The sequence below is a fragment of the Jatropha curcas genome, chromosome 7, assembly GCF_041381405.1.
Source record: "Jatropha curcas cultivar XTBG-Jc1 chromosome 7, XTBG_Jcur_1.0, whole genome shotgun sequence".
Classification (NCBI taxonomy): Eukaryota; Viridiplantae; Streptophyta; class Magnoliopsida; order Malpighiales; family Euphorbiaceae; genus Jatropha; species Jatropha curcas.
This window is the reverse complement of record NC_143157.1, coordinates 28,251,562-28,267,315: the sequence shown is the minus strand read 5'-3', so window position 1 is coordinate 28,267,315 and position 15,754 is coordinate 28,251,562. Positions and strand designations below refer to the sequence as shown.

The 15,754-nt window shown below is 33.8% G+C and overlaps 2 protein-coding genes across 2 annotated transcripts; one reads left to right on the top strand and one right to left on the bottom strand.

Moving 5' to 3' along the window:
- Nucleotides 1-2,198: 2,198 nt before the first annotated feature.
- LOC105631955 (Leucine-rich repeat (LRR) family protein) lies at nucleotides 2,199-7,358 on the top strand. Its single transcript, XM_012214194.3, has 9 exons — nucleotides 2,199-2,493; nucleotides 2,581-3,121; nucleotides 3,199-3,662; nucleotides 3,747-3,882; nucleotides 3,983-4,054; nucleotides 4,137-4,205; nucleotides 4,489-4,560; nucleotides 6,755-6,826; nucleotides 6,938-7,358. The coding sequence occupies exons 1-9, from the start codon at nucleotides 2,418-2,420 to the stop codon at nucleotides 6,978-6,980; spliced, it is 1,545 nt and encodes a 514-aa protein (XP_012069584.1). The 5' UTR covers nucleotides 2,199-2,417; the 3' UTR covers nucleotides 6,981-7,358.
- Nucleotides 7,359-8,022: 664 nt separating this feature from the next.
- LOC105631957 (uncharacterized) lies at nucleotides 8,023-9,025 on the bottom strand. Its single transcript, XM_012214195.4, has one exon. It carries the CDS (start codon nucleotides 8,837-8,839, stop codon nucleotides 8,120-8,122), a length of 720 nt encoding a protein of 239 aa, XP_012069585.1. The 5' UTR covers nucleotides 8,840-9,025; the 3' UTR covers nucleotides 8,023-8,119.
- Nucleotides 9,026-15,754: the final 6,729 nt, after the last annotated feature.

Sequence of the window (15,754 nt, the reverse complement as noted above, 5' to 3'; positions counted from 1 at the left end):
TTATATAGATATCAGTAACTGCATTTATTGGTGGCTTTGACATGCAGTGATGCAGGTATAGATCCAAACTACATGCCATATTCATTTGGTTGCCTTTTACTATTAATAAATGAAGGAAAAGTTAATTATCTAGGATTTTTTTTTTTTTTTGAGATATGAAAAACGTCATTGTAGAGCTAGGGTATAATAATCTTATTCAGTTTGGTCAATTTATGTTATGTGGAAAGTGTATGTGATAGAGTCATCGTGGTGTTGTTATTGAATAAATTACCGTTTCTTCATATTTATCATGATTTATTTTCCTTTTCACTATGCTCTTTTATCATTTCTTTTAAACTTTTCTATATTTCTATTTTTTTCCTTAAATTTTTAGTTAATGAAATTATATTTGTCTAATTCATTTTTTGTATTTCTCCATTCGAGTAGTTATCAGTTTTATACATATTAAGAGATTGTGGGCAAATTAGTTTTAATATTTTTATTTTAATTGATTTATTTTTAGTGTCTATTTGTAATTTTAATCTTGAAATTTATTTTTTAGTCATTTTCTTTCAATTTACTTTCATTTTAATTTAATTCACGTGGTAGAATTACCTGAAGGACTGTGCTACATATGTTAGATTAACTTAAAATATTAATAGAATCAATTTTAATTTTGCTTTTATTTTTCTATGTTTTATAGAATTAATATTTAATAATAATAAATCAATTATATTTTAATATAAAATAATTCAATTATAAATAATATTTATGCATATGTTATTCATATTGAATTATAAAACTTTATCTATATAGAATTATCAATTACAATATTTAAATTGTTTGAATTATAAATTTTAACTAAAATTTGGACATGATTAATTAAATATATAATTATTTAAATAAATTTAATGGAGTAATCCACTGAAAACATCTCTTAATAATATATTAAATAAATTTATAAAATACAATATATAATAATAGACCTTGCAAAACGTGGGTGTTCAACTAGTTCAACAATAAGCGTCACACATCATGTTTATATAAATAAATGTCATGTTTATATTTTCTTTTTTAGAAAAAAAAAAACAAATAGAACTTCTTAAAATAAAATCAGTGTGGTTATTTTGCTCGATGTAGAAATAGGATAAATCATAAGTATTGAAATAAAATAATACATAAAGGTTCACGATGTGCATAATAATATGCTTATAAATTGGCAATCGCACACTAGACGTGCAGGGAAGTTCTTTTCTATGTGTCTGTGGTCCGTTCTTGGAATAAGTCTTTAAAAATTATATGTGCGAACAAATTGTTCCAAAATAATATGTGTAGTACGTAATCAATGCCTAACCCAAACCCAACCACTCAACATACGCTCAGTCAATTTTACTCTAGTGCTTAGCCACTCTGTTTCAAATTTCTAATGCAAAAATCATAGATCCAGTTGTAAAAATTATTATTAATTTAAATGAAATCCAACATAAGATAACGCATCTAGAATTGATATATAACCTTAATTATCTAATTGGTACTCTGTTGTCAGCAATTGTTTACACGAAACCTTAAAGAAAACAAACAATAAATTCTAATTATGATGATTACGGATATTAACTGTAGAATGATTAATTTTGCAATTGACACTATAATTAATTCATTTTATAAAAAAATTAGTATTATAATCATGCATTTCCTAATTACTCTTATTTAATATGCATCTTTATCCATAAATATTTCACCATAATTGGATTATAAAATCTTAAAATATCAATGTCCATGTTAATCAAATCTTAAAATAAACAAATTATTAAAAATAATGAACATTTCATATTATTAGACTAGGAAAATAATAAGGGTATATTAAAAGATTAAATACAAATTAAAAGATTAAAAGACAGAGAGTATATAAATATTAATTAAAATTATATAGATTACAAATTTAAATTTAAATTTAAATTTTATATGTTAAATTTCCGTATAAATTTAAAGATTCTATATAAGATGTATGTAAAAAAAAAAAATTCTGTTTATATAAAAGACTATAATTAAGAAAAAAAGGAAAAGAAAAACTAACGGAAACTTAAAAAAAAAAGTTTTAAATTTTCATTAGTTAAAATAAATAAAAATTCTTAAAAAAGAATTAGTGTTGATGCTTGAAACAAATTGAGCCTAACTGCCCAATTAGTTACCTTCTACCTAACGCACATCCAACTCAGCCAAACGAACACCAACTGCCGCCTCTTGAGTATTGACCTGGCCTCTCCTTTCCCGCGTCACCAAAATTCCTTCCCTCTTCCCCAACTCCTCGCACTCCCTATTCCTTTCTTGCAAGACTCATTCAAGCCTCTTCAATCACTACCGCATTAAACAAAACAAGACTAATCCCCTTTCTGTCTTCAAAATCTCAATTTTCCATTGCATGCGCCAATCTCTCCGCCATGTCCATTCTTCCTTTCATCTTCTTCATCCTTTCTCTTCTCTCCCTTTCTGTTTCTCAAACACCACCTCCTAGAGGTAATGATCACGCAATCACTTCACTTCTATTTCTTTTCGTGTTTTCTTCGCTGTAAACCTCATTTTCTTTATTGCTCTGTTTTTTAGGTACTCTAATCGATTGCGGTGCCACCGCTCCTTCTACAATTGATGGTCGCCAGTGGCTTCCGGACGCCGGCTTCATCTCCACTGGGACTTCCAAGAACCTTACAATTCCAGTCCTCGCCTCTATCCTTTCCACCGTCCGATCATTTCCGAACAATGTAAACCACAAATCCTGCTACGTGGTTCCGGTTTTCCGCGGGGCGAAGTACATGATTAGAACTACATACTTCTACGGAGGGATCAATGGCAAGGCTGCGCCTCCGGTGTTCGATCAGATTGTGGACGGAACTTTGTGGAGCATTGTGAATACTACGGAGGATTATGCGAACGGCAGGTCATCGTATTATGAAGGGGTTTTTCTGGCTCAAGGGAAATTTATGAGTTTGTGTATCGGGGCCAATTCGTATACGGACTCGGACCCGTTCATTTCGGCCTTGGAGTTTGTGATTTTGGGAGGTTCGTTGTATAATTCCACGGATTTCAATCGATATGGCCTTAGCTTAGTTGCCAGGCATAGTTTTGGATATAATGGATCTCTCATTCGGTGGGTGAAAATTTAAATTGGCTGTATGAATTTGGTTCTTATTGTCATGTTAAAACTTTAATTTCGTTTTTTAACAGATATCCTGACGATCAATTCGATCGGTTTTGGGAGCCATTTGGGGAGAAAGATCCAACTGTATCGAACAACAAGAATCTATCACTTTCTGGTATTTGGAACCTTCCTCCCTCGAAAGTATTCGAAACAGAACTGACATCAGGTGGATTTGATCCATTAGAATTGAAGTGGCCACTGGCGCCGCTTCAAAACTCTAACTACTCCATTGCTTTATACTTCGCTGATGATCTTAGTTCATCTAATGGATCTTCAAGATTCCTCAATATAAGTATCAACGGAATAACTTATTACAAAAATTTGAGTGTGACACCAGCAGGCTGCGTCGTCTACGCTACGCAGTGGCCTCTTGGTGGTCTTACGACTGTAACTTTGGCACCTGTTGCTGGCTCTAGCCTTGGTCCAGTGATCAATGGTGGAGAGATTTTTTATGTGACGGAGCTCGGAGGAAGAACTCTTACTAGAGACGGTATGTTTAACACACTTTTGTTTCTTTTTTTTCTCTCTTTCAATTTTTTTTTTTCTTAAATGGGTATCATACTTCTTGTTGCAGTAATAGCTTTGGAAAGTCTGAAAAGCACTCTCCGGAATCCTCCATTTGATTGGAGTGGTGATCCCTGTATGCCCCGTCGCTATTCATGGACTGGAATCACTTGCTCTGAGGGTCCCCGAATTCGTGTGCTTACATTGTTAGTTGAATTTACTCATGTGACAGAGATTTTTTATCTATTCATCAATTATTATTGCTTCAGAAATAATCTACTCTTTAACTTTCCACCTTGTTTACAGGAATCTGACAAGCATGGGCCTTTCAGGATCATTACCACGAAGTATTGCCAGATTGACTGCATTGACGGACATGTAAGTTGTCAAAACTAAATTCATCTATATATGAATGGAACTTAATAGGGATTATTAGATTGACTATATGTTATTTTGACAGCTGGCTTGGAAACAACAGTTTGACAGGTTCCATACCTGATCTCAGTTTATTGAAGATGCTGCAGACATTGTAAGATTCCCCATTTTTCCTTTTATTTCCATTTGCTTAAATTGGACAATTGGCTCAGCATGCATTTCAATGACATTATTGACACCAACTTGAACATACTAGCATTATGCTTTTGTTGTGATAGAATACTTATAATATCCTTTATGGGCTTGCTTATATTGTACATTGCTTTATGTGCTTTATCCCAACCAATTTGTTAGAAGGTTGGGACAAGTTATCTAACTTATATATTTGCAATTTGTTTTCGCACTTCTTACCGGACATTTCCTTTCTCCTTTTAAAGGCACTTGGAAAATAATCAACTCACCGGAGGGATCCCCTCATCACTTGGAAGCATTAAACCTCTGCGTGAACTGTAAGTCTAACATGAGAATTTCTATATACTTCTTTTTCCTCTGCCTGTCATTCCATTTACATGCATTGCTTACTTGCCCCAACTACTTGTTGCATATAACTTAGCAGCCAATATGGCTGGCATCTGAGTTGTATATCCTGCTATATGCTTTTTATTGTTTCCTGCTGTAAGAGTAGTTCTTGAACAATAAGGATTCCAGGAGTCATATTCAAGTCATACGTAAAGATGTACTCACTTGACATTTTCTGAACTGGTTGTCTGTTCTCTTCAGATAGGAAGCGTGTCAATGTAAGGATTTGTCAATGTTATATTTAATTTTATCCGACAAATATGTGGTGCAGAAACATATGATTTCCATCTTTTAGGTCTACTAAATCTCATGATTCTTTTTAGGATTAGGTCAATTAAGCCATTTGAAAAAGAGATTTATGTTGTTTGCTACCTTTTTTATGACTTTTCCATAAACTTTGACAGCTTTTCAGTAGTCCTTATAAATTGAGAAACAGCACTACGATTTTTTTTTTTTTGGGTTAAAAATTTAAGCAAAATCATTGCTTTTGGAGTAAAAAACCATATCCAATCTGATTGGTTTATTGTCTATATTTTTTATATAATATATATATTATACATATAAATAGTGTGTTGAGAACGTTCTGTTCTTCTAGTCCAAAATAGTTATGCTTAGTCTGGATAAATTGTCAGAAAAGATCACCCATACAGCTTATATTTGGATGCAAGGACTCTTGATAAAATTATAAATTTTTTTGTATAGTCTTCCTGCAAAATCATTTATACATTTTTTCTTTTGGAACGTTGGAAATCTTTGACGGGAAAATATTGCTAATGGTTGAACCCTTGGTCCTGCATTACAAGGCAGGTACTTAATCACTTGGCTGTGGATCCAATGACATCCTTTAAACTCTGCTTCTGTAAATTTTCACACCTTAACTTATGCTTCAAGCTCCAAGCTCCAAGCATCAACTAGTGGTAAAATCGTTCCATGATCAACGAGCATTAGAAAAAAAATTAAAATTTTTTATGCTATTTCAGAGTTGTTTGATATATCACAATCAGGGATTTCAAATTAATTGGCATCTGTTACTGTAGATAAAATCAATAGTAAGATGTCATTTTCAGTTGATATAAAATCTTGGCTGCATCTTATAGCTATAGCCTAAGAGAAAACATGTAGTATCCTCAAAAAACCAGCACAGGAAGGAATCGATACTAGAGAACTTGCAAGTATTCCAAGCAAGTAAAGAAGTTAATGATCTCTAGCCAGATCTCAGCCTGATCTTTAGATATTTGCATTTAAAAGAGGCCGACTATCAAGAAAACTATAATGGTGACTTTGTTTTCAAGCAAATCTGGAGAAATACTGTCGTAGACTCATTTACTGCATTTTACTCCATTACCATGGTTACTTACATGGATGCAACGTAAGTCACTTTTTTATCACCTAAAAGGCATTTCTCTCACCACATTCATTTCAGTGTTAGGTTTTGGGGTGGGGATGTTGTGGGGTTGCTAGTAAATTCAGATGTATGGAAGCGTCCATTCTTTTACGATTGGTATATTTCCAGTTGCTGCCTACCCATATTAAATTCAGATCATTTTATTTATTTCAAAATCTTCAGACAAAAAAATTTAGATCTCAAATTTATTATTGATATTTGAGAAGGTGAACCTTGGTATTACTGTAGCAGTGACGCATGTCCTCGATCTATTGCACCTGATTTCTTACCTATACTAGAAAGAATAATCACAGCTAAAACTACGCTTGTTCATAGGGTTTGTAGCAAGTACTGCAGGATTACCATGTGATCTGTCTTCTTTGCTGGTGGGAGTTGGTAGAAATGCTATTTGATGCATCTCGCTGTCCTTCCCTTTTTTAATTGACAGAGTTGTTTCGTCAATTTTGGATATCAAAATTATGCATTGCATTTTTTTTGGTATCTTGTTAGCTTTTTAGTCAATTAGCTTGCTGTGCTCCTAGCATTTATTGCTTGTTTTTTCACTTTGGCTAAAGATCCAGAAGCCATGTTTTTGAATACGGTCCTAACGGTGCTATTGAATGACAGAAACTTTACACATCCGCTTGTGTTCTCCTTATGTTATCTTTTGTTCTTTCTGGATTGCTAATGTGATAATTCTGATTTGATTCATGCACCTGACTTAGCTCTCGTCTTTTCAGATTCTTGCAGAACAATAATCTGACAGGACAAATTCCAAGTAATCTCACTGGAAAACAAGGCCTGGATCTTAGGTAAAATTTAATTAGACAAGTCTTAGTATCTGCATCTATCAGTTGTTATTAATCAAGATAAGCATTATTAATTTCCAGTTTAATCTAATTGTCTAAATTGACATACGTTAGGACCTCTCCTGGAAATCAGTTAACACCTCCACCAGCTTCTTGAAGGGGGAAAAAATCAATGCAACCAAAGCAAAGGAGAAAAGGATGCATTTAGAAACCTCATCTCAATTGATTAAATCTATATATATTCTGTCTAGAGATATGTAGAGTTTTTGAAAATTTTGCTGGAGGTTTTGCCGTTAGAATCATTCTTTGATTATCTAGAAGTTTTGCGGTATCATCTTTCTCTGGTTTGGCCAGACACAAGCTGCTCAATTCAAGTTGCGGCATCTACAACTGAAGTTCACTCGGTTTGTATGTAAATTACAGGTCTATGTGCAGTCATTCTTTATTTGTGCAATATTGTTATCTTCATGTAACGTCAACATTATGTTTCCTGCACTTCATAAAATGACAGATTTGATCGTTTTGTGTGGCTTAATTTCTCCTATCATTCAGTTGAACTTACCAGTCAAGCTTGAACTCCAATTCTTTTGTTTTCTTGCTTAACATGAGGAATCTTTTTGCTTTTTTCCTTTTTTAAGTGTCTATAAGCAATTATGAAGCTTTGACATTGATGGGTAAAAATCTTTTCAATTTCCTATTTCCCTTAAAATGTACCTTTCCAATTTTACTGATTGTGAAGTTTCCTCTACCTTTTGTCCTTTGACAACTGAGAAAGGTTAGTATATGTACTGTGGAAGTAACAAGAAGCAAGAAAATGGATGGTCATAAGTTTGCCACATGATACTCCAATCTTATTTTTAAAATCAAGACCATTAATCATCAGATCCTCACATATAGATCGTCCTAATTCTCAGGCTCTGCCTCCTGCATGTGCTCTGATCTCTCACCTGCTTGTTCTACTTCTCGGTACTAAGAAAAAGAAGAATCTATGGCTTAACTAAGCTCACCTTGGCTTTGGTTCCTTTTTCAATGAATTGAATTATTTAGCTCAGAAAAAAAAAATTTGGAAAATTATTTTGTCAACAATATATATAATGTCATGATTTACATTATAATTTATCGGATCCATCACAATTAACATTAATCTAGACACAAATGGTAAAGGAAAAAAAAAAATCAAAAGTAGAAAATTTCCAAAATGAAATAAAAGAAATCAATTAACATATATTTAGCCATCCTAGAGAAAGAAAGATAAGCGTTAAACTACTCAGATTACAATAATAATTATTCTAATCTTCACCTTTCTAATCTCCCTTTCTTGAGTGGAAACAAAGGTGGCAAAGCAGTGCTCTTCACCTGTGTGCAAATAGGTACATTTATCATTGGCCTTATCCGAATAGTAGCCGATCTTGTTCTCTCCAGTCCTTTCTTCATTCTTTTCCCTTGCTTCTCTCTGTTTCCAGAACCTTCCTTTCTTTCTTCTGTCACAACAATGTCAGCTAAAGAGCTAGAAGAAGACGACGTGGAAGAGGAAGATGATGATGGTGATAAAGAAGAAGCACGTTGCTTTTTTAACCTTAACAATTCTTTCCATAAAACGGTACACTTTGGAGGTCTTGGAGACGGATCATCATCAACAAACCAACTTACTCTAGGTTGATCTTCTTTGTTGACTTCTTCTTGATCTTCGTCTTCTTCATTTTCTTTACACTTAAGACTTATTTTATGGAGTTTCTCAGATTGTTGCGTTTGCCAAAAGGGAAGTAATTTCCCTTCGAAAAAAAGCTCATCTGCAGTTAACATGGTATGACTACTCGTGTTATTATTTGAAAGAAACTCAAACTCTGCAGTTCTTGCTTTTTCTCGTTCCATCTCTTCATATTTTTCTGCTTGTGGGTTTGGACTAATGGAAATGAAGTTGTCTTCGTCAAGAAATTCTGCAGAGAAAGAAATTCTAGGGCTTGAAGTTTGGTCAATGGATCTAGAGGCAGCTTGAATAGTTTCTAGGGAGACCATTTCTTATTTTTCTTTCTTTTTGCAAAAAGAAGAAGAGGAGGAGGAAAGAAAGAGTTATGGAGTTGGGTATAGTGCTGGAAGAGTGAGTTTGAGGTTGATTGGATTTCTGAATTCTGGTATATATATATATATATAAACATAAAGGAAGCCGATGCTTTCTGTCGTGTCTTGTAAAAATTTAATTAATGAAAGCTAATTTGTATTGTAATTGTTAGTAATTTGGTTTGGACGGTGAGCTTAAAAAAATGATTATGGTCTGGTGAACCCGAAACAATTGAGCTACGAGAGTGTTTAGAATATAGGAACAGCACATGGACATCTTGGAAACTAAAGACAAACCTTTTTACTTTTTACTAACTTAGTAGTTTACATTAGTTTCTGTTTTTTAGCTTTCCGTTTCTAAATCCCAATAAAAAGAGGGATCTCAATCCATTAATTCTGAAAGAAAGTGAATTATTTTTTTAAATATTCAGAACCTTCTCCCAATTATTATTATTATTATTATTATTATTTAAACATAGAACCTTCTCTTAATTATTCAGTGACCATCGAATATCACAATATAAATACATTATTAATATGATAATAAATAATAAATTAAGTGTTTGTCTAATTAATGTAAAAATAATTAAATATGTTTCTTAATTATAAAAGAAAAATCAACTCTTGATCTTTTTTTCTTTTTTTCGTAATTATACACAAACCTGATAATTAATTAATTAAACAAGGTTTTGGTTTAGCTTAGTATAACAAATGATGATTAAGTATTGGATCAGTCAAAGATTAAGCTCTGTAGGATTGACTCTAACATGGAAAGGAAAGAGAGTCCTTAGCATGTGGTCACATGAGAGTAATTTCGTGCCATGTGATAGCTGAATCAAAGATACATGAAGATACAACCAAAAGACCAAGATACCCTTGAATGGGCTTGGCCTTTGCAGGTATGACATGCAATTTTATATAAATTAGATGGGCTTTAAAGGGATATGAATAAGTTACAGATGGTAGATATCATGCCTAATGCTTAAAAAGCTTCCATTAAGATTTGAACAGGTCTAATTAAATCCAGACAGCTAATAAACATAGGACTAATCTTTTGATTATAATACATGCTAAGTTATTATATATATATATATATGCTGAAGCATTGTGGCCCTTCGCTGTTCTATTATTGAGGGAAACAATAATGTTAAAGCTTTAAACAGACCCAATAACAACAAAAACGACATGTGATAAACAAATTAAATTAGGATTAATAATTATGTTGTATTATTACGGTTAATTTTGTTTTTTTTCAGCTTTTGCGACTCCATGATGACAATTAAACTCAGACCTTATCCTTTTCATTTAATCAATTATTATTAAATTTCAGTGTAATTTTTTGTCGAAAAAAAGAAATTATAATGTTAGTACGAACTTTATTAATAATAAATAAACATCAGTTTAAATTTATACAATTAATTCATCAGATAAATAAATAACATTACGTTAATAATTCAGTGATCAAATATTTTTTATTTTTTATAATATAATAAATTGAGATTTAAATTTTAATTATTTCCTCTTTTTAAATATGTCAGATTTTTTTTTAAATAAATGACAAATTAATTTGGAAAATTATAGGATGCCATGATTTGGTGTTTGACGAACAAAGGAGTAGAGAGCAGTGTGCAGAATATAATAAGGAAAAGCGATTGACCCGGAATGGACTCCAAGGCAAAGCAGTGTGACTCCACCTGTTGAGGAAGTAGGGGACCACAAACTCATCATTATTGGATTAAAGATTAATTAAAATTTAATTACTTAATTAATGCATGGATGTAGTCTGTTTTCATGCAAAGCCTAGCTGTTAACATCAGACACCACCTTGGTTAAATAGAGACATTAATTGTTGAGGTCCTATTTTTTTATTTTTTTAGAAAACAAGTGGCCAATAAATCAAAAGAAGAATATGAAAAATAGTTTTACATTGAGCAAAAGTAAAAGTAACAAATTGATAAAAATAGTAAAATAAAATTATTTAAAATAAGAATACAATTTCGATTTGTACCTTTATTTTTTTTTGTCACGTTTATAAATTTGAAACCCTTTTTATCACATTTTCATCAATCATAGAGTGGAACCCTATTGAACATTGTACAAAGACTTTACTTCCAACCCCACCATCACAATCATCTCTCCATAGTACCATAATATGGGGTTATGATGTTTATCTTTCTATGAAGAACAACACCTTGCAAGCTTCTTCTTCTTTCCTTAATTTCTTTTTATATTTTTCATTTAAAAAAAAAAAACTTAAAGATCTAAAAAAATCATAATATCTTACTATACAAGATAAATATTCAAATGAGATCAGTCCATCCCTCGATTTTTAAAAACAATTTACTTATTTAGCAATCAATTTTTTTTTTTTGTGTGTTAAATCATCCAGAATTTGAAATTTATTGACTCGGTTAATCCGGATTCGCGTCAAGTAAGCTTACGGAAAGAGTAAAATGCATTCCTCTTCCCTTCGATAATTGCATTTAATTAAGTAATTATACTTCTCTAGCATCTAGAGCAGCTAAAACTGACTTAATACTAATAACGTAGGAGATGAAAGAGGAACAAAAGCAACATTAATTATTATTACCTGCTTCTACGCATGTTTAATTTTTACTATGATAAACTCAACATTTTTAGACAAAACAAAATTGAACCTCAAGCCTCTTAGGCCTTAGCAGTAATTAGCAACCATTCTCTAAACCAGATCAGTTCAACCAGGACAACATGTCTGTGAGCCAGTTAAGTAGGACCTTTAATTAACATTAAATTACTCAGGAAATTAATATATGCATGCCATTATGGTAGGGTTGCATGCTCTAGATCTGAACACTACCAATACCATTATTGTGTGTGCCAAAGGATTATTATAGTAGAAGTACCTTTTTGACTGATTTTTACATTTTTGATTTCTTGTTGGTACATTCAATTAATTCCTATGCCCTGCTTTAATTATTATTATAATTTATAGGAGATTTGAGTTATATAAAAAAAATCTGGAGACACGATGAACAAATTAAATTATGAAATTTAACAAATTATAAATGAAAATCAAATTAAGGCTTCGGGTGTTAGTATGAGAAGATTTTTTTACATTAGATGACAGATATTATCAGGACTCAAGAAAGCTAATGCAATGGTCATTATAAGCTCTCAAACAATCAAAATGCTGGCCTTTTTTTCTAAGACACGTAAGTGATGACAATGAAATATGTTATGTATGGATTAGCAAATTACAAACTGCAAGGGAGAGACAAAAGGATATATAAAAAAAAATTATATAAGGACCACGTAAAATTAGACTGTGAGAGTGATGATATGTGAGCTGTCTGTGTGAAGATTCTATTAAATGACAAGTGGGTGAGCCAAAATTTGATGTAACTTTAGTTCCAATACCATAGGTTCCATCTCTATCAATCTGCCACTTCCACAGGTGTATAGCCTTATTTCTTAAATATCAACTTTGTTGTTTTCAATTTTCCTTCACAGAAGCTACGTTTTTCTTGAAAAGTACTTGCAAATGGTGGTCACCGGATAATCACAAAGCTTGGTCCCATTAGTCTCATAACAACATTTGCTAGATCAAAAACGTTTATCCGTTGATTATGATTGATTGATCATTGGTCATCCACACGTCGTTCTTGATTTTTAAACCTAAATATTAGCCAACCCACCATGCCAAGTAGGAAATGTGATCATTCTTGTTAGGATATCGACTCTGATACCAGTTGTTGGGCATCAGCTCTGATACCACTTGTTAGGCCCCGGCAATAAAATTACGAGAATAATAACACAGCAGAAAAATAAATATGACACACAGATATTTACGTGGTTCACCCTTAACTGTTTAGGGCTACGTCCACGGGACAAAAACCGAATAATTCTTCCACTATTTAAAAATAGTAGGCGTACAAAGAGAGTAATATACAAATAGTGGCACTCACACGTGTTTCCCAAAAACACCCTAAATTATCTTCACTATTTTAACTACCCAAGTTTTAGAACCCAATTCTAAAACTTAAAACTCTCTCAATCTTACTCTGTGTCGCTCTGCGTGTTGGTGCATTGAAGCTCTAGCACCATCTCCTATTTATAGGAGATGTGGAAGCTTGATTAGAGGAGAGATGGATGCGTGATTAACGCATCCACCTACCAGCAGATCACCTACCAAAGACTTTCTCCAATTTTCTTCTTTCTTTTTTTTTTTTTTCTTTTCAACTACGTGTGGTTGATTACCTACCATTATTTATTTTCAACAAAGTGTGGGTCCCACTGAGTGGGCACCGCACAACAAATCTCCCCCTGCACACTCAAGTGGGGACGTTAGTCATACCAGCTATCTTTCTGCAAGTGGCAAGTTTCTCCGTAGGTAAAGCTTTAGTCATCATATCAGCGCCATTATTATCAGTGTGAATCTTTTCAATCTGAAATAACTTCATCTCCAGCGCATCACGTATCCAATGATACCTCACATCAATGTGTTTTGACCTTGAATGAAAGGTCGAATTCTTGCTGAGATGTATCGCGCTTTGACTATCACATAGCAGAATGTACTTCTCTTGTTCTACACCCAATTCTTGTAGGAATTTCTTCATCCATAAGAGTTCTTTGCTAGCTTCTGTAATGGCGATATATTCCGCCTCAGTGGATGAGAGTGCAACGCATTTTTGCAATTTTGATTGCCAAGAAACTGCTGCTCCTGCAAAAGTCATCAGATATCCAGAAGTTGATTTGCGCGAATCAACATCACCACCCATATCTGCATCTGTGTAACCATCTAGCACAGGTCTATTATCACCAAAACATAAGCAGATTTTGGAAGTGCCCTTAAGATACCTGAGAATCCACTTTACTGCATTCCAGTGTTCTTTACCTGGATTTGAAAGAAATCGGCTAACAACACCAACAGCATGAGCAATATCTGGTCTTGTGCATACCATGGCGTACATCAAGCTGCCAACTGCGGATGCATAAGGAATCTTCTTCAATTCTTCTTTTTCTTTCTCACTTGAAGGACATTGATTGAGACTTAATTTGAAATGACCTGCAAGTGGAGTAGAAACTGGTTTCGCATTGCTCATATTGAATCTGCTGAGAACTTTCTCGATATACTTTTCTTGAGACAGCCACAACTTTCTCTTTTTCCTGTCTCTGGAGATCTTCATTCCGAGTATCTGTTTTGCCGATCCCAAATCCTTCATGGCAAAGGATTTTCCAAGCTCCCTTTTTAAGCTCTCAATTTTCTTAGCATCTTGGCCCACAATAAGCATATCATCCACATATAACAAGAGAATAATAAAGTCGCCTTCCACGAACTTTTTCACAAACACACAATGATCAGAAGTAGTTTTCTCATACCCGTGATTTATCATGAAAGAGTCAAACTTTTTGTACCACTGTCTGGGAGCTTGTTTGAGGCCATACAAGCTCTTCTGCAATTTACACACCAAGTGTTCTTTGCCTTTGACTCTGAACCCTTCTGGCTGCTCCATATAAATTTCCTCCTCTAAGTCACCATGGAGGAAAGCTGTCTTTACATCAAGTTGCTCGATCTCCAAATTCAAGCTAGCTGCTAATCCGAGCACAACTCTGATAGAAGACATCTTGACAACGGGTGAGAAAATTTCTTCAAAGTCAACTCCTTTCTTCTGACCAAATCCCTTCACAACCAATCTCGCCTTGTACCTTGGCTGTGAGTTGTTCTGTTCAGTCTTCAACCTGAATACCCATTTGTTCTTCAGTGCTTTCTTACCTTGAGGCAGTTTCACCAACTCATAAGTATGATTCTCATGCAAGGACTCCATCTCATCTTGCATGGCTTTCAACCACTCATTCTTTTTATTATCTTCCATTGCCTCCTGGTAGTTCTCTGGTTCTCCCCCTTGAGTCAACAAGTCATACTCATTAGGAGAATATCTCTGGGAAGGTATCCTACCTCTCGCAGATCTTCTCAATTGAGGCAGTTCTTCTATTGGAGCTGGTTCAGCATCATTCTGAATAGGTTCATCATCATCATCTTCATCATTTTGTGGTTCTACACCAGGTTCTGCATCAAGACTAACAGGAAACTCATTGATAGACTTTGGCTTTTCATTTTTCTCAAAGTCTTCAATGGTTTGGTCTTCCAAGAATACGACATCTCTGCTTCTGATGAGCTTCTTTTCAACTGGATCCCATAATCTGTACCCAAAATCATCATTTCCATAACCCAAGAAGATACACTGTTTTGACTTCGAATCAAGCTTGGATCTTTCATCTTTTGGAATATGAACAAAAGCCCTGCAGCCAAATATTCTAAGATGATCGTAAGAAATATTTTTCCTTGACCACACCTTTTCTGGAACATCTCCTTTGAGGGAGGTTGAAGGTGAAAGGTTGATCAAGTAAACTGCAGTATTCATTGCTTCAGCCCAAAAGGTTTTAGGAAGTTTAGCATGAGAGAGCATGCATCGAACCCTTTCAACAATGGTCCTGTTCATTCTCTCTGCAACTCCATTCTGCTGTGGAGTTTTGGGAACTGTCTTCTGAAGTCTGATGCCATGTTCCGAGCAATACTTCTCAAATGGACCTCTGTACTCACCACCATTATCAGCTCTAACACATTTTAGCTTTCTTCCCGTTTGTCTTTCAACACTGACATGAAAGACTTTAAACATATCCAGCACCTGGTCTTTTGACTTTATTGGGAAAGCCCACACCTTTCTAGAATGGTCATCAATAAAGCTAACATAATATAAGCAGCCACTCAAAGATTTGTCACCCATTGAGCAAACATCAGTGTGTACCAATTCTAGAATACCAGGTTTTCTAGATGGAGAAGGAGATCTTTGAAAGGAAACTCTATGTTGTTTACCAGACAAACAATCAGTGCAT